At 38.6% G+C, this 26,259-nt stretch overlaps 1 protein-coding gene, 2 long non-coding RNA genes and 1 pseudogene across 3 annotated transcripts; all 4 read right to left on the bottom strand.

Moving 5' to 3' along the window:
* LOC124995913 overlaps nt 1-26,259 on the bottom strand; it is a 253,119-nt pseudogene that overhangs the window by 107,376 nt on the left and 119,484 nt on the right.
* On the bottom strand, nt 1,061-24,784 carry LOC125016812. Its single transcript, XR_007113767.1, has 3 exons — nt 24,683-24,784; nt 19,104-19,206; nt 1,061-1,144 (listed from the first exon to the last, which is right to left on the bottom strand). It is a non-coding gene; the product is annotated as an uncharacterized LOC125016812 (long non-coding RNA).
* LOC125016329 (lamin-A-like) lies at nt 6,796-12,310 on the bottom strand. The gene is made up of 7 exons (XM_047598770.1): nt 12,277-12,310; nt 11,048-11,089; nt 8,530-8,580; nt 8,180-8,266; nt 7,611-7,709; nt 7,371-7,478; nt 6,796-7,246 (listed from the first exon to the last, which is right to left on the bottom strand). The coding sequence occupies exons 1-7, from the start codon at nt 12,295-12,297 to the stop codon at nt 7,145-7,147; spliced, it is 510 nt and encodes a 169-aa protein (XP_047454726.1). The 5' UTR covers nt 12,298-12,310; the 3' UTR covers nt 6,796-7,144.
* Nucleotides 17,883-18,282, bottom strand: LOC125016783. Its single transcript, XR_007113757.1, has 3 exons — nt 18,218-18,282; nt 17,989-18,114; nt 17,883-17,899 (listed from the first exon to the last, which is right to left on the bottom strand). It is a non-coding gene; the product is annotated as an uncharacterized LOC125016783 (long non-coding RNA).

The following is a 26,259-nucleotide window of genomic DNA, read 5'->3' as shown; positions in this document are numbered from 1 at the left end:
TTACATCATTAATGTGGTGACTCATCTGTAACTTAATGGTTCTATTTTGTCTCCACACAAAGAAGACACCTGCTAAAATAATCATGATGCTAACAGCTAAGCTAACAGCCAAACCAGTGATGATGGGAACAGCAGAACTGGACGAGGACAATAAAAAATCAACTGCAATGAAAACACACAGAGTTACATGACATTTCTACACAATCACTCTAAGCGTGTTCTACCTGAAACATGTATGTGAGCCTCTCTGGTCTGGTGGGTGTTGTTCTGTTGGACTCTACAGGTGAAGCTGTTGTTGTGTCTCTTGTCCACAGTCACTCTGCTGCTGACAGTATAGAGGTCATCAGGACCTCTGACTGTCTCTGGAGGTCCAGCAGAGAGCAGGTTTCCCTCAGCGTCCAGCCACAACACCTCAGGCTCTGGATACCAGCCTCTGGATTCACACTGTAACACCACTCCTCCTCTGTCTCTGTCCATCCCTGTTAAACTGATGATGGGTGAGGAGACAGGAACTGATGCTGAGCAGAAGGAAGAAGAAATGTGGCTTTTAGATGTTTTAATCCAACTGAAATCTTTCCTAGAGAGATAAATAAAGACTAAAACAATCCTGAAATTTTACATCATGTCTTCACTCACCAACACGTAGCTGAAGAAAAGTCTACTGAGGAGACCTGAGCTGATGCTGTACACAAGGAAGAAGAAACATGTTTTTTAGGTTTGTATATTTCACTGATATGCTTTTCTATAGATATAAATCAACACTTAAACAACCCAAAAGATGCACATCATGTCTTCACTCACCAACTCGTAGCTGAATAAAAGTCTCCCTCCCCAGTGATTGAATAAAACATTTGTATTTTCCCTCATCAGCGAGTTTCACTTTGGAGAGTTTCAGTGAAATGTTTCCTTTCATCAACTCATCAATGAACAGAGATGTTTTCCCCTCAAATGATTCATGCTTTTTATCCACGAGTTCTTCACGATAACGCCTCACGTGGACAAATCTGGGCTTCAGATCAGGTCTTTGCCACTCCACTCCACAAGTTAGTGGCATCTTCAGCAGGCTGCAGGTAACATGGTAAAACCACATCTTCACCAAGAGTTGCTACTATTGGCTGAGATGAACCGATCAGTTCAGACTGACCTGTAAATCAGAGAGAGTCTGTTTTAATATTTGTAGGGAACATGAATATCACCAAAACTATCAGGTCAATGTTCCTGAGTCTGGTCTCTATAAATAGATCAGATTCAGAGATTTGATTCCCAGTGTCAGTAACACTGTGTCTGTTCCTACGTCTGATTATAGAGATATAAATGAAATGTTTCCTAGATTAGAGAGTAGGAAACACAATGATACCAGTGATATCATTCTGAACTCACTCACCAAAACCTTGACTAGAACTGGACCAAGAGTTTATAGAAATACCACAAAGCTCACATATTCTACAAAGGTTCTAGGTTCTTAAAGGGAAAATACTATTGATTCCCACTACATCAGCCAATCTACACACAATTCATCCTTTTGACAATTCCATACAATCTATACAAATAGGGAAACAAGTTCCCAAGGCATGTTGGATGATTACTTTCTGTACTAAATGGTTGTATTGTGTTGTTATCTCTCTACCCACTATGGCAGAGAAGAGCAGAGGCAATTGTGTTTACTGTTGTGTTCCATTCTGACTGTCGCTCATATTTACAGGGCTCTTAGTTCTTCAATAAAATATTCAAATTAGCAAGAACCAAAAAATAAAGAAATAAAATAGAATAACAAAATACATTCAAACTGTTGTAGAAACATCAGTGTTACGACAGCAGTCATGTTATTTGTTTGGCAGGAGTGGGAGCTCCCTGTTTTCTTTTTCTTCCTATCTCTTTTTATGCTGATTGGTGTGTGCCGTAGCCAACGTGGGATTGACTGGGGGGTTCCTAAGTGGATTTCCCATCAGATAACCAGCGGAGAAGGAGCAATTTAAAAATCCAAGATGGTGACCGTTGGAGAGCGCCTCATCCTCATCACCTCCCAACTACCACCACCCTCAACATTTGTTACTTTTGACTTTTGGATTTGTTTTGTGTTTCAAGATTACTAGGAGTGAACCACCATTTTGGTCATTCCCATTTTTCTCCTGTTTTTGATACGATGAGGTAGGAAAGAATTAGTGTTTTATTTTTGTCTCTGTTAGGTTAGACTTGGGTTGTTTTCCAGTTAGAATCCTTTGGTTTGTTATTTTGGCCTGGGTTCACTCTGAAGTTGATTTATGGTTTATATATGTCTTTAATTTGTCAATTAGAAATGAACAAAACACTCGATTGTATGACGTAGTTACTGGCAGTGAATTACTACTATCTATGAATTATGAACTATGAATTAACATTTCATTTAGGTCTAATTTACCTTCACAGACATGTGTTAGGAAAACATGGAACACCAACACCACGAGAGATGAGAAGTGAAAGGTCAAGTATAGTTCATCCATCTGGAAAAGAATCACAAAGGTCTGGAAGAACAAAAATATATTAATTTATACTGAAGAACCATATGATTAACAGTGAAACACAGCAATTCAGAGCTGAACACAAATACAGAGACTATTAATAATTACAAAGATGATTCTTCAGAGCCAGGACTTAAAGAACAGACTGACCATGTTAAGAAGCAGACAAGCCTGTTTAAAATCTAGCAGGTAATACAGTGAATATAATTAAAGTTCATCTGTGTTTAAGGCCTGTTCAGTGAGCTCTGGTTTACAGAAAGAGCAGACAACAAATCTGACCATGTGTCCCTAGGAATGTCACCCAAAGAATAATATTCATGATGAACCTGAAAGGCATCGATTAAGGAGCAGGGTCCCTGAACACTGAGCAGAACCTGAAACATTTACATATGTTCTTCATCCTTAAACCTAACGCTAACACTAGGGCTAACAAACGTTGAGACGAGTCATCCTACAGCAGGTGTAGCATCCACACATTCAGGTGAACTGTCAACCAGGGTTTATAAAGGGAAGTAGATTCACCACTAGAGAAGTCAACCACCACTTTACTCTATTGCATCACACAAAAATAAACAAACAACTTAACTACAGTCGACCAAATGTTGAAACCCACTCATTAACTAACAACCAGCATTTACTGCAGCACCATCACCCACAGCAACATAGCAGCTACAATCCACCAATAAATACATTTATAAATCAGTTAACTAAAGTCAGACTTTGACCATGAATCAAATGCAAGCCAAAGATGAATAAAAGTCAAATGTGATAAAATAGAGTTAATAGGAATTAAAGTCATGTAAAAGCCTGATTAAAAAGATGAGTCTTGAGCCTCTTTTAAAAGTATCAACAGTCTCTGAGGCCCTCAGGTTCTCCAGCTGTTCCACAGTCAGTGGCCATAATAACTAACTACCACCTCCCTGTGTCTTTTACCTCTAACTTGTGGTATTGTCAAAAGGCCGGTGCTGGAGGACCTCAGGGTTAATGAAGGTTGATACGGTAAAAGTAAGTTAGGAAAGTAAAATGGCCCAAGACCCTTAGGACATTTAAAATCTATTAAAAGGACCTTAAAATCGATCCTGAAACGCACAGTGGAGCCATTTTAAAACTGGTGGAATGTGTTCCCGCACTCTGGTGCTCGTCAGCACTTGTGTGGCTGAATTTTGTCAAAGTTGTAGATTGGAAATGGTCTTTTTATGAAGACCAGAGAGCAGAGCATTACGATAATCCAGACGACAGGAGAAAAAAGAGACTGTGGAAATATTCTTAAAATGGTAGAAATATCTCTTTGTTAGCTATCCATAAACGACCATTCATTCTTAGCTCGTTGGTCACAGTCCCTCTACAAATCCTGTGTCAGGTAACAACTGGATAGAGAATAACAAGATGATAAAGTGTTGGGAGTAAAGGTTACAAAGTAATAAAACACACAGCAAGTCACCCATTAACAGACTCTGCGAGTTATGACATGTCCTACTTTCACTTTTGGTCCCTTTAGGTTAGATTACGGTCAACTTTATTGTCTTCGCATATAAAACAGGTACATGTACAACAAACCAGGAATGGAAATCACAAAAAGACAATAATAAAGTATTATATCATCCATATTATATAAAATATTCTGATATATAAATTGCTATTATGCATTGCAGACGATCTGTATCAGTGGTTTATTGTGAATTCTGCCTCTGTGTGTTCAGCACACAAGATTGAAATTGTGTTACTCTTAGACCCATGGAGCAACAAGTTAAAGACTAAATACATGAACATCTTAGATAAAAGAAAATAACTCAATAAATATGAAAACTAAGGCACAGTGAAAGTTGAAGTGAGTCCAGTGCAGCATAAAGTGACTGATGCAGGCCCTGAGTTTGAGGGATATCGATCTACATAATATATCCACATATATATATATATATCCACACATATATATATATATATATATATCCACATATATATATATATCCACATATATATATATATATATATATATATATATATATATATATCCACACACATATATATATATATATATATATATATCCACACACATATATATATATATATCCACATATATATATATATCCACACACATATATATATATATATCCACATATATATATATATATATATATATCCACATATATATATTTCCACATATATATATATATCCACATATCTATATATATATATATATATCCACATATCTATATAATATATAGACTTGTTGAATTTCCTCGAAGGAAATTCTACAAGTCCAGCTGACCTTATTCAACGCTTTTTTGGATTACCATGACCTGGATGACTGAGAACCTTCACAGATATAATATATATATAGAGTTAGACTTACTTAGACAGACTTTAATTATCCACAAGGGAAGTTACTTTGTCACAGTAGCTTCGTAAAAATTATAAAAATAATTAGTATCTAGTAAAATAAGCAGTGTAATCAAGACAAATTTACAAAATTACCATTATGAACAAAGGTAGTTGGCAAAACAGTGTCTGAGGTGATGTGGTTGTTTTGCCAGTTGAATAGCAACAGCCGCATGGATTGTATCATCGCATGATGTTTCCTTGTTGTTGTTGCTTAGCTGACCCTCTGGGTCCCATTCTGATGCCAAAGACCTCAGGTTGCGCGTGAGGACAGATGGCACTGCCGACCCGAACCTTCTTCTCTCTCTCGCTCCTCCACCTCCAACTCCTCAGCCTGACATCCTCAGCAATTCTTCTAAAGTTCATCAGGAAACTCAGGCCTCACTCCAGGCAGCTCAGGGGACATGGACAGCACTAGCAGCCGATCTCTGGGACAAACCACCGCACACAACGGCCACTGCACCGAACTCGACAACCAACGACACAACCAAAAACACAAAGTCCATAAAAACAAAATAAAATACATCACAAAAAGACAAAACGCCCTGAAACCATTTTGACCGGTTCAAATCATGGAAAAACAATAATAAATCAGAAAAAAAAAACAGAACAAAAAAAAAACAACCATTAGCACACTGAGATTAACCTAAAAAGGTTAACATCACGGGGAGCCACTGGTGACATGCAGCCACTATTTCAGGTGCATTTTCCAACAAAAAAAAAACAAGCAAACAAACAAACAACAAAAAAAAAAACTCTGAAAATGGACAAAGTGACAGACTTCCTGTGCAAAAGTGGAGTGGCCCTGCAACAGCTGCAAATGGAAACACAGCTAACTTTTACACATATGCACCTGCTAATATTTCACCTAGGGACTGAATAGGCTCTTGGCCAATAGTGAGGAACCTGGCGGAAGGAACACAGAACATGGAGAGATGCAGTCCAAACTGAAGGGATTTATTTACCCAAACGAACATAAAGTCTTCGGGGTGAGCATTACCTAAAACAATAAACAAAACGAGCTGGATTTGAAAACTGACTTGCCTAGCCAAAAGAAAAAAAGAGTCAACAAAACAACAGGTTTTCTATCCTCACTCCCTACCAACAAAACAAGAGAAAAGATGGACAAAAATAAAAGGCTACTCACCCCTACTAATATGGGACTGCGAACTATAACTACTATTTACAATATTTACAGGAGAGATAACATATCTCATCCGCAACAGAACCGAATCAACAAGAATCACAAGAAGGTCAGAATGGGTTGGCGTCGGAGAAGGTCGCGATGCGGGGGATGCAAGACAGCCAAGGCGAATCAGTGAGACAGAGGGACGTGTCGGTTGTCGGCTCCACTTTTGAAATCGCGGCGTCAGGACTTCCTCCAATCAGCAGCCTCCAGCTGCAAGTGCCCATCCTGGGAAAACACAAGGAAACAGCTCCCCCCCTGGACAGGGAGGGACAACACAACAGAAAAAACAAAACCGAATCCAAATTATGACCCCTACTGTCATAACAAGCACCAACAACCTGACCACCATCCTGTCTCCATGGTTGTCAATATTCCTCACCACTTTCACAATGCTCTGGACTTTGTTAACAAGGTGGGGAGCAGCAAACTAGATCCCGAAGGCACTGAGGCAGGAACTTGTTCACCCCAAAGACAAAACACCCAGGAACCATCAGAGTAATCTAGTTTATGCTGCTCAGGAAAGTGAACAGACTTGTTCACTGAGGAAACAGAAGAACCTGTTTACGGCTCAATAAATGAGATCCAGCATCCATGTTTTCTGATGGTTAACACCCACAGATATAAACCCAATCACACCCACCAGCCTTTTAGAACTTTTATACCTGCTGCTGTGTTAGCACAGTCTCACACATTTCTGACATGAAATAAAATAAAATGTACAAAATCAGTATATAAATGGAAAAGTACATTTTTATTTTAAAGCTTTAAACATGTTCTCAAAACAAAACATTAAAAGGTTGAAATTTACATCTCTTCATCTTTTCATCTCTTTACAACAGGAAACAAGGAGACTTGTTACATAGAATCTGAAACACTGACGTCATCCTGTAAAAGTCTTTAAACAAACCAACGTTCACATCAAACTTGACTAATCCAATAAAATGGAGCCAAGTGTTTCCAGAGACTTTCTCTGCAGTGTGTGGTTTCTGCAGGAAGATCTGAGTCGTGCTGTTTCTCATCTATAATGTTGCTGTTTGCTGGATTACTGAACTTTATTGAAGGAGTTCAACTGGGAACTAATTCACTGCAGAGAGGCCTGGACTCTGTCTCCAGGCATCCAGGACTTCAGCTCCTCCCACACCAGGTTACCAGAAACAAGCTGCTCTCCGTCTGGATGGTATAACTGTAAATGTAGTAAATCCAAAGGTCACAGAGTCACAGTCAGAAAATAATAATTAGAAAAACTGAAGGAAAAGTAAGAAAATGGAAAATATAACAACATCAATGAAACATCTACAAAGACTCACAGTAAGAATCTTTCCAGTCTTGAGTTTCACTGATGGATCAAATGTGTATGTGATGGGTTCACTATTGTTGATCTGGACTTTTAACTGACGTCCTCCCAGTGGTTTGTCCTGCAGGACGGAAATGAAACACAAGAAGAAGAATGAGACACAGAGACAGGAACAAATGAATGTTGGTGTCTATTAAATCTGTTGTGTCAGTATTTTCTGTTGAAAAAAAAAATACTCTTAAAACAACATCACCTGATCAGACTCATTTCTCAGAAGGATAAACTTGTAGTTGTCATTAACCACCACAGTGACGTCTCCTGACGTCTCCTGACTGTCTGAGCTGCTGCTGTTCTGTGTTTGTTCAGGTTTGGGAGGAGACGACATCCACAGATTAGTCCTTTCACATCAGTCAGCTTCATGTTCTATCTCTCAATCATTCAGAGAACTTTTCATCATTAAACATAAATGTGATGAGGAGGTAGGACCTAGAACATGAGGAGCTTTAGAAACCAATCAAAGACAGACAGACAATGACAAGTCTTTCTGCTCTTAGTTAACATCATGTTTCTAGTGGGAGGTTTGGCTGTTTTCAGGAAGGATGTTTGTTAAAGTTGAATAAAAAGTTACAGCAGATGATTCTTAGTAAAAAGAAGAACCTCTGTACTGGATTTCTCTCTCTGGAGAAACATGAAGACAAACATTAAGTTTAGTTGTTGTTCTGATTTAAGTTGGAAACTACTCTCTAACTGAAAGTTGTTCATTAAATCTCTAATAATTTATAATTTAGGGGTTAAAGTCAGTAATTGTAAGAAACGATGAACCTCTGTGTTGTTGGTTTCCAGCTGCTCTTTGACATTTTGACATGTCTCTTGTTGTTGTTCCTCTTCTTGGTTGATCTGCTTCATTGACTGGAAAAACAGGTTGATGTTTCTGTGAGTTTATACATCTCTCTCTCCATCCATTAATTTATTCTTCACCTCATCGTTCTTCTTCTCCTCTTTGGGCTAGGAACTAGAACTAGACACGGAACTATCTCACAAATCTAACAAGCAGAGAGAAGATGTTGACCACCAACATCAACCTCCTTAGAACAAGACAATGATCTGAATATTAAATGAAACAGAAACACATTGAAACGAGAACAAACTAGAATCTGATAGAAACTACTAACCTCCTCCTTCAGTGACTCCACGTTCTTCTGATTGTTGGAGGGCTCTGTTAGCTGAGATGAATGAGTAACGATTACTATATTATTGAAATACAGATTGTATCATAGTTCTTATAATGTGATCACTTATCCAGCGTGACCTGATCGACTTGGAAGCAGCAGCTTTGTTTTTCTCCAACTGGAAGAATTTATTAAAGTCAAATAAAAAGGTTTTATTTTATTTTATCATCACTGATTCTATTTCTTCATGTCAGACTAAACAACACATTCAACATTTAACCTGAAGGACGTATTCATATGAAAATTGTTTAGTTGACGCTAGACTGTATATACACTCTGGATGTTATTGTTTCTGATGAGAAAGATTCAGGAGTCAATGAGGAATCATTGAAGTTTGTGAGAGTGACTCGCTCTTTAAAACTCACCAGTCAGCACTGTGTGTTTTTAAGGTTTGATTCTGCTTAACTTAATTTGAACTAAATTCGTCAGAAGACAAATTATATAAGTGGTGGTATCCCTGCACCCTCATAATCTTTTGGCAGGTTGTGTGAGACCCAGCAGTGTGTTGGTAGAGAGAACAGAACTGCAGCTGGGCCACAAGTGCTGTGTTATTAAGCGCCCCCGCCCCACTGTACTGCTGTAATGGCCAGAGTGGTCATAATGTTTTGACAGATTTATTTGAATGTGCAGTCAGTGTTGGCTGCACATTTAGGTGTGCGTTAGGCGCAGGTGGTCATATGCTACAGTTGAGTGTCTGTGGAGTGAGATTTGTCCTCCTTCTGCTTCTCTGTCCATGTCTAAGGTGGTCATAATGATTTGGCGGTGTGAGTGACTTAGTGTTCCATTATGATGGTCAGCAGGTACACAGCTGTTGTGTTAATGAAAGTCTCCCTCCTTAAGTACTGCAGCAAACATGATGAGCAGGTACACACCTGCTGTTAATTAGCCCCTCCTCCCTATATGATGCTGTCACTATGAGCTCCTCCCTCCTCCTCCGTGCGTGTGGGTTTTGTAACCATGGTTACGGCCCCTCCCCTGCTCTCTCACAGTTTATATAAGAACTTTAGTTCTTATGTAAGTGGGGGGTAACTATCTCTGTACCCTAGGATTTGGCCTCAGAACAAATGTTCATAACTCCCCAACGATAGGTCGTACAAGGAAAATGAACGCATTGTGAGCGTCAGACGAGGGTCCTCTTCGATTTAATGTTGGTTCCACACACTTACGGCCACAATTGTGGCTGCTGTGACGAGAGAGAGAACACCTCGCGTTGCCGTTTTTCACCCCAAATCTGACCTTTATTTAACATGGGAGCGGATGGGCAGGATGTTGGTCGCACTCCTCGCTCAGAAGGGCCTGGAGTCCAAACCGTAGGACATACACGAATCAGAGATGCACCATCGGAAAACCAACAAACATTCCTACGTTTTTATGTAATTTTCATTTCTGTAGCTCTAAATTTGTGGCCGCCAGACAACTTTGAACCACTTTTTTCCGGTTAAAACAGAAACATCCTCTGGCTAGAGTGCGATTAGAGTGCGGCCATAGGGTCCCATGTTAAACCATATTTTCTACTTTTTTCACCCAAGCGTAAACTGCGACTGCGACGGAACCGTAGCAGGTACAGAAACGCTGTTTTGTGGAAAAGTTTTTTTGGGAGGCATTATTAGAACCTTTCAGTGTTTAGTAGCAAAATTGATTTCGATGGATTTATATTTATTTATTTATTTATTGTGGTGCCCAATTTACAAAAAATTTACAAAGAAGCTACTCGGATGAGTGGTGAAATTCTACAAGTCCAGTTGCCTTTATTCAACACCTTTTGGATTAGATTTCAAGACAGACCATACAGTGTAAGAGTTTTGTAGTGTATGATCCTCTACCTGCCTCCCTTCCTTTTTCTGGGTTTATGGAATGTGTTGATTATACTTATATATAAAGGTTAAAAGGTTGACTACTCTGTAAAATATCTATTTAAACCTCAATTTCCCACTATTTTATCAGAACTGAAGAAGCTACTCGGATGAGTGGCGAAACGTCTTCAATAAATTCTACAAGTCCAGCTGACCTTATTCAACGCTTTGTTGGATCCTATTTTATACATTAATTACAATAAAATCAATCATATTATATATACATTAAAATGATTCATAGTACATAATAAACAAGTTTTATAATTAAAACACGTAAGTTCCAGAATAGACAAATGTACGACAAACAGATTGTAAAAGCTGTTTATCTGGTCTTATTCCACATCCATGTGTTGTTATATGTAAAAAAAAAAAAAAAAAAAAAAAAAAAAAGGTTTAAAAATCAAACAAACAAACAAAACAACAACATTGGATGTTATATATATAAAAAAACACAAATCACACATAATATCATAAACTAAAACGTACACAAGAACTCAGGAACACAAGGAACTACCTCACAAGTCTTTGGCCATTTTAGCCATTAATTGAAAGTGCAGTGGAAATGAAACACAATGAGAACAAACTAGAATCTGATAGAAACTACAAACCTCCTCCTTCACTGTCGTCTGATTGGTGTCAGGCTCTGGAGGCTGAGAAGGAATACGAGGAAAACAGGAAGTGAAGCAGGACAAGAAACAAACAAAAAGAAATAAAAACCAAACACTCTCACAGATAATGTTGTTAATTTGAAACTGTGACACATTTATGTTGTTTCTCTTCCTGTTGGTTGATCTGCTTCATGAACTGGTAGAAAGAAGAGATGAAGACAGATTTCATTCCTGACCAATCAGAGCCGGTTCAGACCTTCATGGGTCCGAGGCTAAATTCTGCTAAGGGCCTTTTAACTGAACCCAAAATGTTCAGCAGTCACACCTGACACCCAGTGCTTCCACTCATCCCCCCTTTAAACATATTACACTAATATATATTAGTATAAATACTGCATAAATATAGATAAGGCTGCTATTAATTCAGCTGCACTTGTTTTACCTTCAGATACTGTACTTAAAATGTAGGTGATTTAGTTATTTAGCCTATTTTGCACCATTGTCATGATATTTCATGAGTTTTATTTATTCACTAACATATCTACATCTATATGTGCTTTGTATCAAACAAAATTCAGTCTTAGTAAATATTTATCCATTACTTTACATTTTGTATAAGTGCGTTTGTATCTACACTCAGAATGATTGATATAACACTTAAATTGTAGAATCCAGCCAGACGCACACGGAGACTCACCGCCCTGTTATGTAGGTCAAACCCAGACTAGCCCCGTCCCTCCCACGGAGAGAAGAGCTACCTGACTACTGCTACCACTGTTCATTTTAATGCAGTTTTCCTTTTTTAACTCCCCGAGGGATAACTCCTCTTCATCTTGCTACGTTCATGCACATGCACTGGGAATCTGTTGTGCGTGAGCAGCACTATGGACGGTCATGTTGTCACGTTAGCACTTTTTGTTTTTGTCTCACGGGGCCTCTATGAGTTTGCAGGGCCCTACGTAACACATGCACTGTGCATATTGGGTGAACCAGTACTGTGATCAGTTCTGTTTAGTGTTTCTCTGAGATGTCATCAAGTCTTTTTCATGATGTTTCCTCTGAGTGGATTTCAATGTTTTCTTTCTCAACTATTTATTGAAGTGAATCAACATTTATGTCATTTATTCTTATTGATATCAACTAAGTAGTTTTTGCTTCATATTTTATTTGTAATAAACATTGAATTATAAAGTGCTGCAGGTTGATGTTTCTATGAGTTTGTTCTTTACCTCATCTTTTATCTCCTTCATCTCTTTGTTTCTAGTCTCCATCTCTTTGTTTCTGGTCTCCAGCTCCTCCTTCAGCTGATGTTTCTCCTCTTGAAGCTTCTTGTTGTCACCAGTTAGTTTTTCCAGCTGAGGAGAGAGAAGACAGAAAGAGGAGATGAGATTAACAACAGACCTCCTTCATGAATGTTCTTTTCTCTTTTCTTCTCATTCAAAGCAGTCAGAGGTTAAAGAAGAAAATCCTACGTGGATACGTAGGTCTGACCAGGATACTTGAACTCCTTCACTTGGGCCACAAACTTAAACCACAGACATTTTTCTTCTTTATCCTCATGAAATCAATTTATTTTTGTAGCATCATTATCAATATTTAACAGCATCACAAGTCAGTAGACTTTAGTATTGATATTTAAAAAGCAAACTCAAGATCTGTCTTTACAGTTTGACTGAACTGAGTCTTAACTATTTAACATTTATTTATTTGTTAATAATTTTAAAGTTTTATCTATTTTACAGCTTTAGTAGTTGATATTTTCCTTCTCTTGTCAAAGTTATTTCATCACTTTTATCATTTTCTGATATTTTTTACTTTGTCCTCTCCTGTTTTCTTCCATTTCTACTAATGTGTAGTTTCTATTTTTTGACTGGTTCTTTCTTCCTGTTGTTGGTTTTCTCAGTCTCTGGTGTTTCCTCTCCTACCACAGAGTTTCCACAGTTCTAGCTCTTGTTTTAATGAATGCTGTTCTTATTTGTAGTGCTTCACGGATTATTAAACTGTGTGTTGTGTATCTGGACGTGTGTGTGTTTGTGTTGGGGAGCGGTGGAGGTGCAGGTGGGATTACTGTATGAAGCACTTTGTGAGACATTTGAAAATGTAGCACAGATGAAAAGTGCCAAACAAATACATCTGATTGATTAATTGATTAGTATGGTGGTCCTGAAGGTGAAGACGTACTAGTTTTTTAATGTTATTATTATGTCCAAACTAAATGTATGCCTTTTGTCTCTCTCTTATCTCACTTTGTCACTCTTCCACTTTTCTCACCAATAATAAAAAGTAATTGTCCCCGTCCACACCGATGGGACCTAACCACCGTGACTGAAAAATAACAACATATCATCGCCAAAAAATAACCCAAATACATACCATACAAAATAAGGTATTCACAATTGATCAGACTTACTCATGCATCCAACAACATATGTAAGGACCACCACAAGTGAGTGAACTGCTGCCACCAGGCAGATGTTACAAAGCCCTCCACACCACCACATCCACACTCAACAAGAGTTTCTCATATGTTTCTCATAAGTAATGAATTGACTGAATACGTTGGCGGAGTTCTTTTGCTTTTTAAGTTTACCGATGACTAGATTTCAGAAATGAAATCCATGGATATTTACAACTCGGACATAAAAAGAAAGAATGAAAAAAAAACGTGTTTGACACTGACACATTTCAAATGTAAAATAGTTTTTCATTTCACCTTTATTCCTGAGATCTGGATATATTTGTCTGCCAAAAGTAATCTATGATAGTTTCGATTATTATTTTTTTGTCTGAAAGACATTTGTGTTTGATTCAAATCCCTGACATGCTTGATTCACCTTGGAACAAAAATACATATGTCCTTCTTGTGGTTCTTTGTGTTTCTTTAACCTCCCTCCCTGATATCTGCATTCATGGCAGGTTTTGTTTTGTATTTGTTTGAATTTATGTCAAATGCAAATTGCATTTTATTTTAGTATGTATTTTGTTGTTGTTTTGAATGAAAAGGACATTTTGTTTTGAATATTGTACAACAGTTTGGCATGTGGCTTGGTCAACCTCAATAAATGGGCCTTTGACTTATTGAAAAGCTCCTTTGTGGCACTTTACAATTTGTATTTGAGTACCCCTAATCTACAACCTACCTATACTGGAGGACAGCTCACAAAACCCTACGCTGTTTTATGATGTTTGTATTGTTCACACTGGGCATCTGACATACATGAAACAAAGATGTGTGCTGTACACTTGTGTTCTGCGGTGACAATAAAGACTTTTCTTCTTCTATTCTATTTCTGGATGTTGTTGTTTCTGATGAGAATGATGTGTACTGATAAATTACTTCTCTCTCCATGTCTATGAGCTTGTTCTTCACCTCATCTTTTATCTCCTCCAGCTCTTTGCTTCTGGTCTCCAGCTCTTTGTTTCTGGTCTCCAGCTCTTTGTTTCTGGTCTCCATCTCCTCCTGCAGCTTCTTATCCTCCTTTAGTTCATTGACCTGAGTAAAAAGGAGGTGAAGTCCAGATTGTTCACAGTCAGACTCTAACTTGTCCAGAACATACTCTCTATTATCTACTGTGTGGATTTTAAATGCTGTTTATTCCTGTAGTTCTATCATTTGACCTGTAGATGGAGCAGAGTTGTCTTTGTCTTTGTCAAACTCCACCAGTAGTTCATTAATAACAGAGAACTCAGTCTCTGTGAGATTAGAGTCAAATATGTGAAGGTTTCTGTCTCTGATCAAATCATTTCTTTGTGTGTTGATCCAGCAGGTGGTCTACATCATACCAGTCTATTGAAGTTAGGAGATAGGACAGAGTATTCTGGCTAGAACATAGTCAGACCTTCTGACCTTCTAACAAGCAGAGAGAAGATGTTGACCACCAACATCAACCTCCTTAGAACAAGACAATGACCTGAATATTAAATGAAACAGAAACACATTGAAATGACAACAAACTAGAATCTGATAGAAACTACTAACCTTCTCCCCCTTCTGTGTGTTGGAACTAGATGACTGAGAAGAATGAAGAGAGATCAGTAAAGATTATAAATGATGGACAAACAGATTGTATCATAGTTCTTATAGTGTGATCACTTACCCTGAAAGGCCAGATAGACGTGGAAGCAGCAGCTTTGTTTTTCTCCAACTGGAAGAATTTATTAAAGTCAAATAAAAAGATTTTATCATCACTGATTCTATTTCTTCATGTCAGACTAAACAACACATTCAACATTTAACCTGAAGGATGTTTTCATATGAACAAGTCACTTTTCAGTCCTGTTGTAGACGTGTCCACATATTTCTGATCTATTGTTGTTTCTCCATCTTCCTGTGCTGGAGTAGATCTACACCACCAGGTTCCTCAGGAAGGTGACTACAGTCTGTGAGGACCTAACACATCTGTCTGAACTGCTGCCACCAGGCAGATGTTACAAAGCCTCCACACCCCCACATCCACACTCAACAAGAGTTTCTCCTCCAGAGCTGTAGCTGCTCTAAACCAGTCCAGCAAACTCTCTGTCTGACACACAACCAAGTCAACAGTCTACAACCACCTAGACTGGAGGACAGCTACACAACCCTGTACATGACATCTGGATATTCTGTAGACATGTTCTTCATTCCACAATCTGATTTAAATCTATATTCTTAGTGAATTACCCTATAGTTTATGTATATTTCCTACATTTTTTTTGTTGTTCATAACACCGTGCATCTTCCATAGTTGAAACAAAGACATGTTGCACTGTACACTTGGGTTCTGCAGGGACAATAAATACTTTCTGTCTTCTGTTCTTTTTCTGCATGTTGTTTCTGATGACAATGATGTGTGTAAATAAACTACTCTCCATGTCTATGAGCTTGTTCTTCACCTCATCTTTTATCTCCTCCAGCTCTTTGTTTCTGGTCTCCATCTCTTTGTTTCTGGTCTCCATCTCTTTGTTTCTGGTCTCCATCTCCTCCTGCAGCTTCTTCTTCTCCTCCTTTAGTTCATTGACCTGAGAGGAGGAGAAAACCTGCAGTTGTATCATTTCACCAGTAGATGGAGAACATTTCTTTGAAACTGGTGGAGGAAAAGCAGAGCATATCCGGAAAGTCTAGAGCAGGCATGTCAAACTCAGTTTGGCTCTGGGGCCGGATCCAGACTTTCTGTTCTCAGGTGGGCCGGATCAGTAAAAGAATGTCAACTCCAAATATTTAGCTTTGTTTTTCAGTACTATGCTTTATCATTCAGCCTACATTTGTAGCCTACCCTACATATTATAATCACGGATGACAAGGGATCTTTTCTAAGCACAACACATTTATTCAAAAACAATGGGAAAAAAATGATTTTTCATGTTTGGCCGTGAATGTGTTAACAACTGGTTTATTTTAACAGTTGAGTGAATGCAGTTTTACACCTGAACCAACTCACCACACTAAACAAACTCAAGTGGGAGCTATAAAAAATATATTTTCGCCTTAATTGTCATACTGCTTTGAAATAAATGAAAAAAGAAATACAAAATAAAATAAAATAAATAATAAATAAAAAAGTTATAGCAGTGCAAGGGCAATAGGATTAGACTACATCAGATCAAACTACTAGGCTGGGCCTACTGAAGCTGAGAATATACTGCACAATATTAATTGTCTTTAATATGACATACTTGTCTTTATGATGAGTGGCGCCGAATATTAAACTCTTTGAACACTGCAACTTGCTGATTACATACCAAGCACACTGGTTTTGCATTCACTTCTGTGAATAAATACTTCTCGGTCCATTTCTCCTGGAAAACTCTGCACTCCGTGTCCACTCTTCTTTTTTTTTTTGACAGTGCCATTTTGGGAAGGGTGTGTTGACCGATAACTTGTTTAGTAGTGGTGAATGGTGAAGCAAGATTGCCGGTTTATTTTTACTTGGACACATCACGTTGCGAATGTTTATTTCCTGTGACTAACTCGTGTCAGTGCCGCATGCTTGACGTGAGCGCTTTTACACATTTACTGCCCTCTAGCGGCCGGAGGGAGCATTTGGTTTGTATTTATTTTAAAAAATCACAACTTTTAATAGAAATTAGCTAGAGACTCGCTTCTTTTTTTGACATACTCAGAAATTTATGCCGGGTCCGGCCCGCGGGCCGTACGTTTGACATGCCTGGTCTAGAGGCTGGTCTTGATAACATGGCTCCAGTCTCAGACTGTACTGATGACACTCTGGATCAAACCTTAAAAAAACATGGTGTCAGCTGTATCACCAGGATACTAGTTTCAATGGTTACATTCAGACACGTAAAAATATTTGATCTAATATATTGTTATGTGTGGCCCTTGGTTTTTCCTCTGACCTTGATGGCAGAGTTTTCTTATTTTAGTTTGTTGTTTTAGTTTGAGTTGGAGACCGCTGGGGCCTCATGTCCCCGCGAGTAAATTTTTCAATAAAGTTTCATTTTTGGTAACCATGAAATCCTTATATATATATCCTTATATATAATCCTTATATATAATCCTTATATATATATATATATATATATATTATGTAAATATATATATGGGGTTCATTTGTGTGAATGTCTCTACATGTCTCTCCATCTCTTCAGTCTTGTTCTTCAGTTCTTCTTTGGTTTTCTGCAGCTCTTCTTCAATCTTCTCATATTTCTCTCTCAGCTATCAGACAGACAGATGGATGATGATCAGTCAGCAGGTTTACTGATCAAACTTTCTTCAAACTGATCAATCTAAACCTTTAATGTTTTACTTCTTGTCTCTTACATCTTTAGTTTCTTCTAAAACCTTTGTCTTCACTGTTTCCTCTGTCAGGAGCTTTTCTCCTCTTTCAGCTTCATCTCTGGATCTTTTCTTGGTTTCTGTGTAAAATCAAAGCAGCTGAATTCAACTAGAAAAGACGTTTGCTGGTGTTTTACATCATTAATGTGGTGAGTCATCTGTAACTTACTGGTTCTATTTTGTCTCCACACAAAGAAGACACCTGCCAAAATAACCATGATGCTAACAGCTAAGCTAACAGCCAAACCAGTGATGATGGGAACAGCAGAACTGGATGAGGACAGGAAGAAATCATCTGAAATGAAAACACACAGAGTTACATGATATTTCTACACAATCACACACAAACTGTGCCAAACTAAAATCATGTCATGGTCCGTTCTCTCAGCGTGTTCTACCTGGAACATGTATGTGAGCCTCTCTGGTCTGGTGGATGTTGTTCTGTTGGACTCTACAGGTGAAGCTGTTGTTGTGTCTCTTGTCCACAGTCACTCTGCTGCTGACAGTATAGAGGTGATCAGGACCTCTGACTGTCTCTGGAGGTCCAGCAGAGAGCAGGTTTCCCTCAGCGTCCAGCCACAACACCTCAGGCTCTGGATACCAGCCTCTGGATTCACACTGTAACACCACTCCTCCTCTGTCTCTGTCCATCCCTGATAAACTGATGACGGGTGAGGAGACAGGAGCTGATGCTGAGCACAAGGAAGAAGAAATGTGGTTTTGAGGGATTTTAATCCAACTGAAAACCTTTTTAAGAGAGACAAATACTAAAACAGTCCTAAAGATGCACATCATGTCTTCACTCACCAACTCGTAGCTGAACAAAAGTCTCCTTCCCCAGTGATGGAATAAAACATTTGTATTTTCCCTCATCGGAGAGTTTCACTTTGGAGAGTTTCAGTGAAATGATTCCTTTCGTCAGCTCATCAGTGAACAGAGATGTTCTCCCTTTAAATGATTCATGCTTTTTATCCACAAGTTCTTCACGATAACGCCTCACGTGGACAAATCTGGGGTTGAGATCAGGTCTTGTCCACTCCACCGTCAAGTCAGTGGCGTCTTCAGTAGGCTGCAGGTAACATGGTAAAACCTCGTCTCCACCAAGAGTTGCTTCTATTGGCTGGGATGATCCGATCAGTTCAGACTGACCTGGAAAACAGAGAGAGTCTGTTTAAAGAGTTTGTCTGTGCAGATCATTGATCATGACAAAACTATTTGACAGGATCTGAAGCACCTGTAACGTCAGTATGTGAATGTTTTCTCCACATTTTTAGTCCAATTTACCTTGGCAGACATGTGTTAGGAAAAGATGGAAAACCAACAGAGGGAGAGTTGAGAGGTGAAAGGTACGGTGCAGTTCATCCATCTGGAAAAGAATCAAGGAGCTCTGAAAGATAAGTGACAAGAAAATGAAGATAACTGGGTCAAAGACACATTGATTTATACGTAAGCATAAAAAGAAACCAAAATTTACAAAAATAAAAATAAAAGACTGCCAATCGGTGCTGAATAAACAGGCACTTAAAAACATCCTGACACTGTCGTAAAATCTAATGACTCTTGGCTGCTTTTCACTTTCTTTGTAGGCAACCAAGAAACATAATTCATCATGAACCATAAAGGCATTCATGATGGCTCCCTCCAAGCTGAACGCGACAGTCATTTGGCCGGTTTGTAACGGAGGTAGGGATGGCAGCAAATCACGGAAAAAAGCATTTCACTCTGTAACGGTTTAAATGTATGGGAAAAGGACTTGGATCTAGAAATGACTACCAATAAGCTCATGTCTCCTCACTGAATTCTCCATTTAAAATATAATCTGATATGAAGATAAAAACCTTATCTAAAAATAATTTACTGAATTTGTTTGGGTTGGGATGATAAGTAGTACTATTTAAAATGTGCCAAGTTTTGCTTTGTTAAAATGCAAATTTATAACATTAAATTTGTGTTTAAAAAGTAGTTTTATTTCTATAAAATAAGTATGTTAAAACATGTTAAAATCTACAGTTGAAAAAGTCAAAAAGCATGTATCAAAAGCATGAAAAAAAGAAATTTGGAGATACGTGTTTTTCATCGGACAGCGACTCTATGTATCTTCACAAAGGTGATGGGTATAACCTATAAATAGATTTTATTTTACATTTTTACTTACTTATTTTTAAGTACTTCACGTCATTTTATCTTTACCTTTTAGTTTTCAATGCTATGAATCGAATTGCTTGTATGAAAGGTGCTATACAAATAAAGTTATTATTTTTAAATGTATCAATCAATCAATCAATCAAATTCATTTATAAAGCACATTTAAAAACAACTGAGGTTGACCAAAGTGCTGTACAATAATTAAGTGAAAAAACAAAAAACAAAAACAGCAACCAACAACAAATCCAGCAACAGAACAAAGATCAAGAAGACTTAAAAGCTAAGGTAAAGAAGTAAGCCTTGAACCTTGATTTGAGAGAGTTGATGGAGGGGGCAAGTCTGACAGAGAGAGGGGGATGCTGTTCCACAGTCTGGAGGCAGCGACCATGAAAGCACGGTCACCCCTGAGTTTATGAAGAGAGCGTGGAACTTTTAAAAGGCGTTGGTTAAAAGCTGCTCCATTCTGGGCTTTATATAAAAATAAAAGAAGTTTAAAATCAATTCCAAATTTTACTGGCAGCCAGTGGAGGGAGGCAAGGACGGAGTGACATGGTCTCTCTTTCGAAGACCCTGTCAGGAGTCTGGCTGCAGCGTTTTGAATTAATTGTAGACGGGAGAGAGATGATTGATTGATTCCGGTGTAGAGAGAGTTGCAGTAGTCCCAGCAGGTGGTAATGAATGCATGCATAACTTTTTCTAGGTCTCGGGAGGTAAGGAATGGTTGATTTTTGAAAAGGTGCGAAGTTGGAAAAAGCTGGCTTTGACTACTGAGTTGACCTGTTTATCAAATTTGAGTTGTGAAGCCATGTGTACTCGCCCATCATTGTACATAATTGGTGATACGTTAGCTATGTCAAAGATACTTGCTCTGTTGTGAGCTTTGAAAAGAATAAAAGCTACATGGTAAATCTGTCTACAAGCCTGCACACAATCACTGCCACATCTGTATGGGCTCTTTACGACCACAGTGCTATACTCCAATGCAGCCTGTTGTGCATGTAAAAACAGTCTGGTGTCACATTCTTCATGATCACATGTCAGATCGTCAACTCCATGTGCTATGTTCAAGCTTTTTTGGCCCAGCAGTAGGCTATGGTTAGCATCTTGAAATGAAACATAGAGGAATTCCACAAGTACTTCTTTGTTTGTTCCTTCTGACAGAAACTTCTTGCAATGTGTTGGTGTCTTCCGATCCTGTCCAGTCGATATTGCAAGTGTTTAAATATATGTCTGCTATGTATGTCTTGACCCTCATCCTGCAATCCAAGCCCCTTTGTGATGGTGTCCCTTTAAGTAGTCCATCGCGTAAGTGTTTCAGGGATGTTAAATGCGTGTTAAATTCACTGTTTATGAATATGCTTGCTTGTTTAGGCCTTTCAAAAATAGCTTCCTCATGTTCGCTGGTACTCTCCAAATCCATATAGGCCATCACATGGATTTGTTTACTAAATGTGGCCACCACATTGGTCTAAAACGATCACGTGACAGCCGTTTCACTGCTTTACTACTTTTTCTTACATTTTCCAGACACATTTTCATGCTATGGCCTATGTGTGTGAATCCAGAGTGTAAAAACCAACACCCCTATCTTCCCTGTCTAGTTGCCAAACCCCAGTCTCAAAGAACACCCAAATCTGGGTCCAGTGAGATCTGAGGGCAAAAGATACACCGAAGCCCAAGAAGAGTTCCTCTCCAAACTTCCACCTGAGCTGGCGGAGCAGAGTCAAGACACCCTCTGCGATGCTGTATCCAGGATATACAACGCCACGGCAGCTGAGAGATGCCTTCTGGAGGAAACTGGATTAAACGACTGCCCAGTTATCCAGATGCTCCATTACATCACAGTCAATGATGGACAAGGAATAGATATCCTCAATGACGCGGCATCAGACGCAAAATATATTACACATAGAGCTGCAAGCAAGCTATATGAGACTATCCATATGTAATAATTACAGAACACTCTGAGGGCTGATACAAAATTTAATACAAAATAGCCTGGCCTTTGATACATGACAACGCCTACACTCTTCCATGAGTGGAGTCAAAAATTACCCCAATTAGAATGAATGCGTTTCATGCTGTAAACTTAAGAAATTAGTTTCATTTTGGTTAAAGAGAATGTTTTTTATTATAGTTTATTAATTTATCACTTTTTCTTCACATTTTATCATAAAACAGCTTTTAGTAAGGTAATATAACAATAATAATAATAATTCATCAATTTTATATAGTCCTTTTCTAAATATCCAAAGACTACTGAGGTAGTTTACCAGCACCACTAGTCACAGCTGCCATTCATCTGCTCACACAATCACACCCTAGGGGTGGTGATAAACTGCCACAGTCATCACAGCTGGTGGCAGACTGACAGAAATGCAGCTGCCTCCAGCCTCTCCAGCCACCACCAAACATCCAGGGAGGACCTGCAAAAGGATTCACCTTAAACTACCTGAAAAGGGTTGGGTGAGTGCTTGGTGTCAAACGCTGATTGGCTGGAATCTAAAAACAAACACGCCCACAGCAACTCAGCCGTTAACAGACAGTCTCATACTTTCACTTTTGTTTCTCTACAGTGAGTTTAGAGACTGCATATGTGAACCCTGCTGTCAGGATAGTTTAATACAATCACATCAGCAGCAAAGATGATGAATTAAAGACAGTTTAAAGACAAATCTTGCAGCAACAACCCTGCCACTACGGCAGACAAGACAGGGAGGGACAGGGCAGCAGGCCTTCTAAAAAAGAAGAGGGTCCACGGTCCCAGAAGTATTTGGAAAAATATAAAGATCAGTGGCAATGCCTGCAACTATCAAAGATCCCACATCATGCAGTTTGCACAGTGCACAATTATGATGTGGACAGAAGCCACCAGGGAGCTGCAGGTAGTATATGAATTAGGACTGTGATTTGTGTCTATGTTGGAATTATTGTACATAATTTATCCCATATTTACTCTGAGTGTTTATGTATCTATTTATCTCCAAGTAGGTCAATGTGCAGCAGTATATGTCTGTAGAGTTGCTTTGCAGGAAGGAGAAGTAGAGAGACGTGATTTCTGCTGAGTCATCCCAGAGTCATCACTGACATGCAGGAAGTGCGTCTCCGCCACAGAATAAGACTGAAGACGGAGCATATAGTCCTGAGGACAAGGTCGAAGCAATTAAACATGTACCAAGAAGAAGATAATGCTTGTATCATTTGAGAAGTTGCAGCTATGTGCTCCCCTCCCCATTAGCGCTGCAACTTCTGTTGTAACCAGGGACCTCCGTAAAGAAATAAAGAGAGGGTACGGCGAGGTACGCTTCAGAGCGGTAGGAGATTGTAACTAAACGTATCTCTGTCCGTTCTCCTCGCGAGTAAAAAGGAACTCTTGTCTTTCTCTTCTTTGTGCAATGTTTATGAATGTTTTAGGTTGTTGAACCTGACAGTCTATGTACTGTAAGACACTTTAATTATCACATTCTTGAAAATGAAACATATCTGTTGCATTATACAAAATAAAATATTACAATTTTATTTAATAATTCAATGCTGTTAACTTGTGGCTGAGCTCTTATAAGCTCACATATAATGTAAGCAGGTGTAACTGTGTGCAAAGCAAAGTCTGTAATAGACCTCATAAAAGCAGACCAATGAGAAGGTCGCATTATGTAAACAAAACCCATATGGCGGCCTACATGGATTTGGAGAGTAACAGCGATATGACAAAACTACTCCCAAAAGTCTTTCAAAAGTATGCCTGACAGTCACAGTGCACTTAAAAATAGAACAATTACATTCAAATCCAAATGGCCTCATGTCAAAGACAACTTATTTGTAGAATACATAGAAGATTCAATGATGAATGAAAAAAAATAATAATTACAAAGATAATGCAAAATTTGTCACCCCATTAATGCATCTAAGGGTTAAGATACGTGTCAACCCTCCCAGAGGGAAACTGAAGTCACATCAGCTGAATGGCTATGGTAAACTGATGAACTGAAGTTCACAGACATGTTCCAGCTGCTACGTTACAGGAGATGCTCCCCTCAAAGACCTTATAAGACCCAGAGAAATACAACTCCTGACCAGCCAAAGAATGTCAGCTGGTCCCTTCCATCAGTGACCTTGTGCCTGGTGCCATCAGCATCGTAGTCATTGGTGACTAGTTGGTAGACAGTCAGTTTACACCACTTAAAAAACCTGAAGTCATCTAATCTCTATTTTACTCTGGCATTTAAAGCTTTATATGAGAACCCAATTGTAAATCTAACCCTAAATACAACCCATGTTAAAAGATATATTTTCACTTTAAAGCTGAGGTTTACCTCTATTAGTGTAGAGATGGACTAATAAATATAATTAGGTATCTCATGTAAACGTAGTAGCTAAGCTGGGGTCCAACCTCTAAAAACCAGGATAAAAAAAGCGAGGCCACAAACAAAAAACACCATCCTAACCAATGAACAACAAACCCTTCATTGATTGGCAGTAGAGTACGATCACTGACAGCAACAGTTTAACTGTTTAAATCAGTTATTAGTATCAGCTACCTTGTTGGTTCAACAAAACTTAGACTTTAACCATAAACCAACCTGTAAAGACTTGCTCAGTCGTGCTTTAGTGACAACCACTCTACAGATCGTTACCGTGAGTAATGAAAACATTGTTTTATATTTCCACTTCTATAAAACCCCTCATCTCTCTGCTGTGTCTCTGTCTCTGTTACATACCGATCAGGACGCTGGTTCTGACATCAGAGGAGGAAGGTTGAGGGACGTCTGGAGGAGAGGACCCACGAGAGGACGATCGACAGAGGCACAAATAGATGGAAAACTGAAAGAGGTAAGAAGGAGGAAATGGAGGCAAAACATTCACCTACCTGAAACAGGTTGGGTGAGTACTCAGTGACAGACGCTGATTGGCTGGAAAAACACGCTCACAGCAACTGAGCTGTTCACAGTGAGTTTAGATGCTGCATATGTGAACCCTGCTGTCAGGATAGTTTAATACATTCACATCATCAGCAAAGATGATGAATAAAATTATTACAAAGATTATCAGTCATATGTTTAAATGTGTAAAGGGGACTTAATACGAGACTCCCTCCTCAAAGGAAAAACTGGTTGTACACATTTATTTTTGTTTTACAAACAGTGAATGTTGAAGATTCTACAAAGTCTGCTTGTTAATATAATTCCTGAAAGTGGAGAAAATGACAGACTTCCTTTGAACCCAAGAGAAATATTTGTAACTGTAGTAGGAGTATTTCATACAGTTTAGGGATGTTTCAGACATGCTGCGGTGCTGTTCAGACATTTCTGCATGGCCCTGCAAAAGACCCATACCACAAGTGTTTTACATTTGTGAGTAAAGCTTCATGAGCTTTCAAGAATCTGTGAACAATTCACTGAAAGTCGGCACGACACAGATGAAAAATGAACATTATATGTTCTCAGTATTTTCTGTGATCACGTTTGTGATGGATCTGGTCAATTCACTAAGAGGAGCACGTACCCACCTGATCAGGACTGGGCTCTTTTCAAGCATGTAAAGTTTCAGCAACACTAGACAATATGTATCTGATTAACACCAACTTCCTGTTTTTATGGAGAAGTTTGAACTCTAAAGAGCTCTGCCAAGTGTGATTTCTTACTCTAGGAGGAGTTCAATGTCAGACAATGTCTAAAAACAGGTGGGCTCTTAAAGATGGAGTCTAACTCCATGCTGGTCTGATGAGTAGTTTGTAAAAGTATGTATACAAATCTGCCCTTTTGCCAGTCAAACTAAAATGGCCGTGAAGTGTATTTTAATATGACATGTGTTTGGTTGGGACAATAAACACAAGTCAGAGTTTCCTGAACTTTTCTGACCTTTTCACCGTGTTATGTCAGAAAACAAGACAAAGACATTGCTACGCTTCAGTTGGACCTTATTTTGTTTGCACACATTATGTGAGTCTGTTGTATTGGATGATATTTGTTGGCTTCCTGTTTCCAGCTCCATATGGGTGTATGTCATATTTACATGTAAATACACATTTATGCTCAAATTATTGTGAAGTTTGTTGAGGATATGTGTGTGTATAGAGGATATGTATTTTCTGCACACTCTGAACTCTCACATACTTAAACTGCTCAATTTGTTTGTCATACAGTGTTACAGTATTTATTCATGTCCACTCCACTGAATGTAGACTAGCCTCAGCTGTGTCTAATGAATGCTAATTGTCATGTCCATGCTGAGATGCCAGAGTTTTTCTTGTATAACGTTTGGAGGAGTTTTTGATACATTTCAGGTCTTAAAGTTG

This window comes from Mugil cephalus, chromosome 1, assembly GCF_022458985.1.
Source record: "Mugil cephalus isolate CIBA_MC_2020 chromosome 1, CIBA_Mcephalus_1.1, whole genome shotgun sequence".
Taxonomy (NCBI): Eukaryota; Metazoa; Chordata; class Actinopteri; order Mugiliformes; family Mugilidae; genus Mugil; species Mugil cephalus.
Note: the sequence above shows the minus strand (reverse complement) of the source record. Positions and strands in the feature narration are given on the sequence as shown.

Coding starts and splice junctions, on each gene's coding strand:
- LOC125016329 (XM_047598770.1), bottom strand. CDS start 12,297: ATGAAGGAGATAAAAGATGAG. Junction 7,710..8,179: donor TGGAAACCAACAACACAGAG/GTTCATCGTTTC, acceptor GAACAAACACAG/AACAGCAGCAGCTCAGACAG. Junction 7,247..7,370: donor AGACTGGAAAGATTCTTACT/GTGAGTCTTTGT, acceptor CTACATTTACAG/TTATACCATCCAGACGGAGA.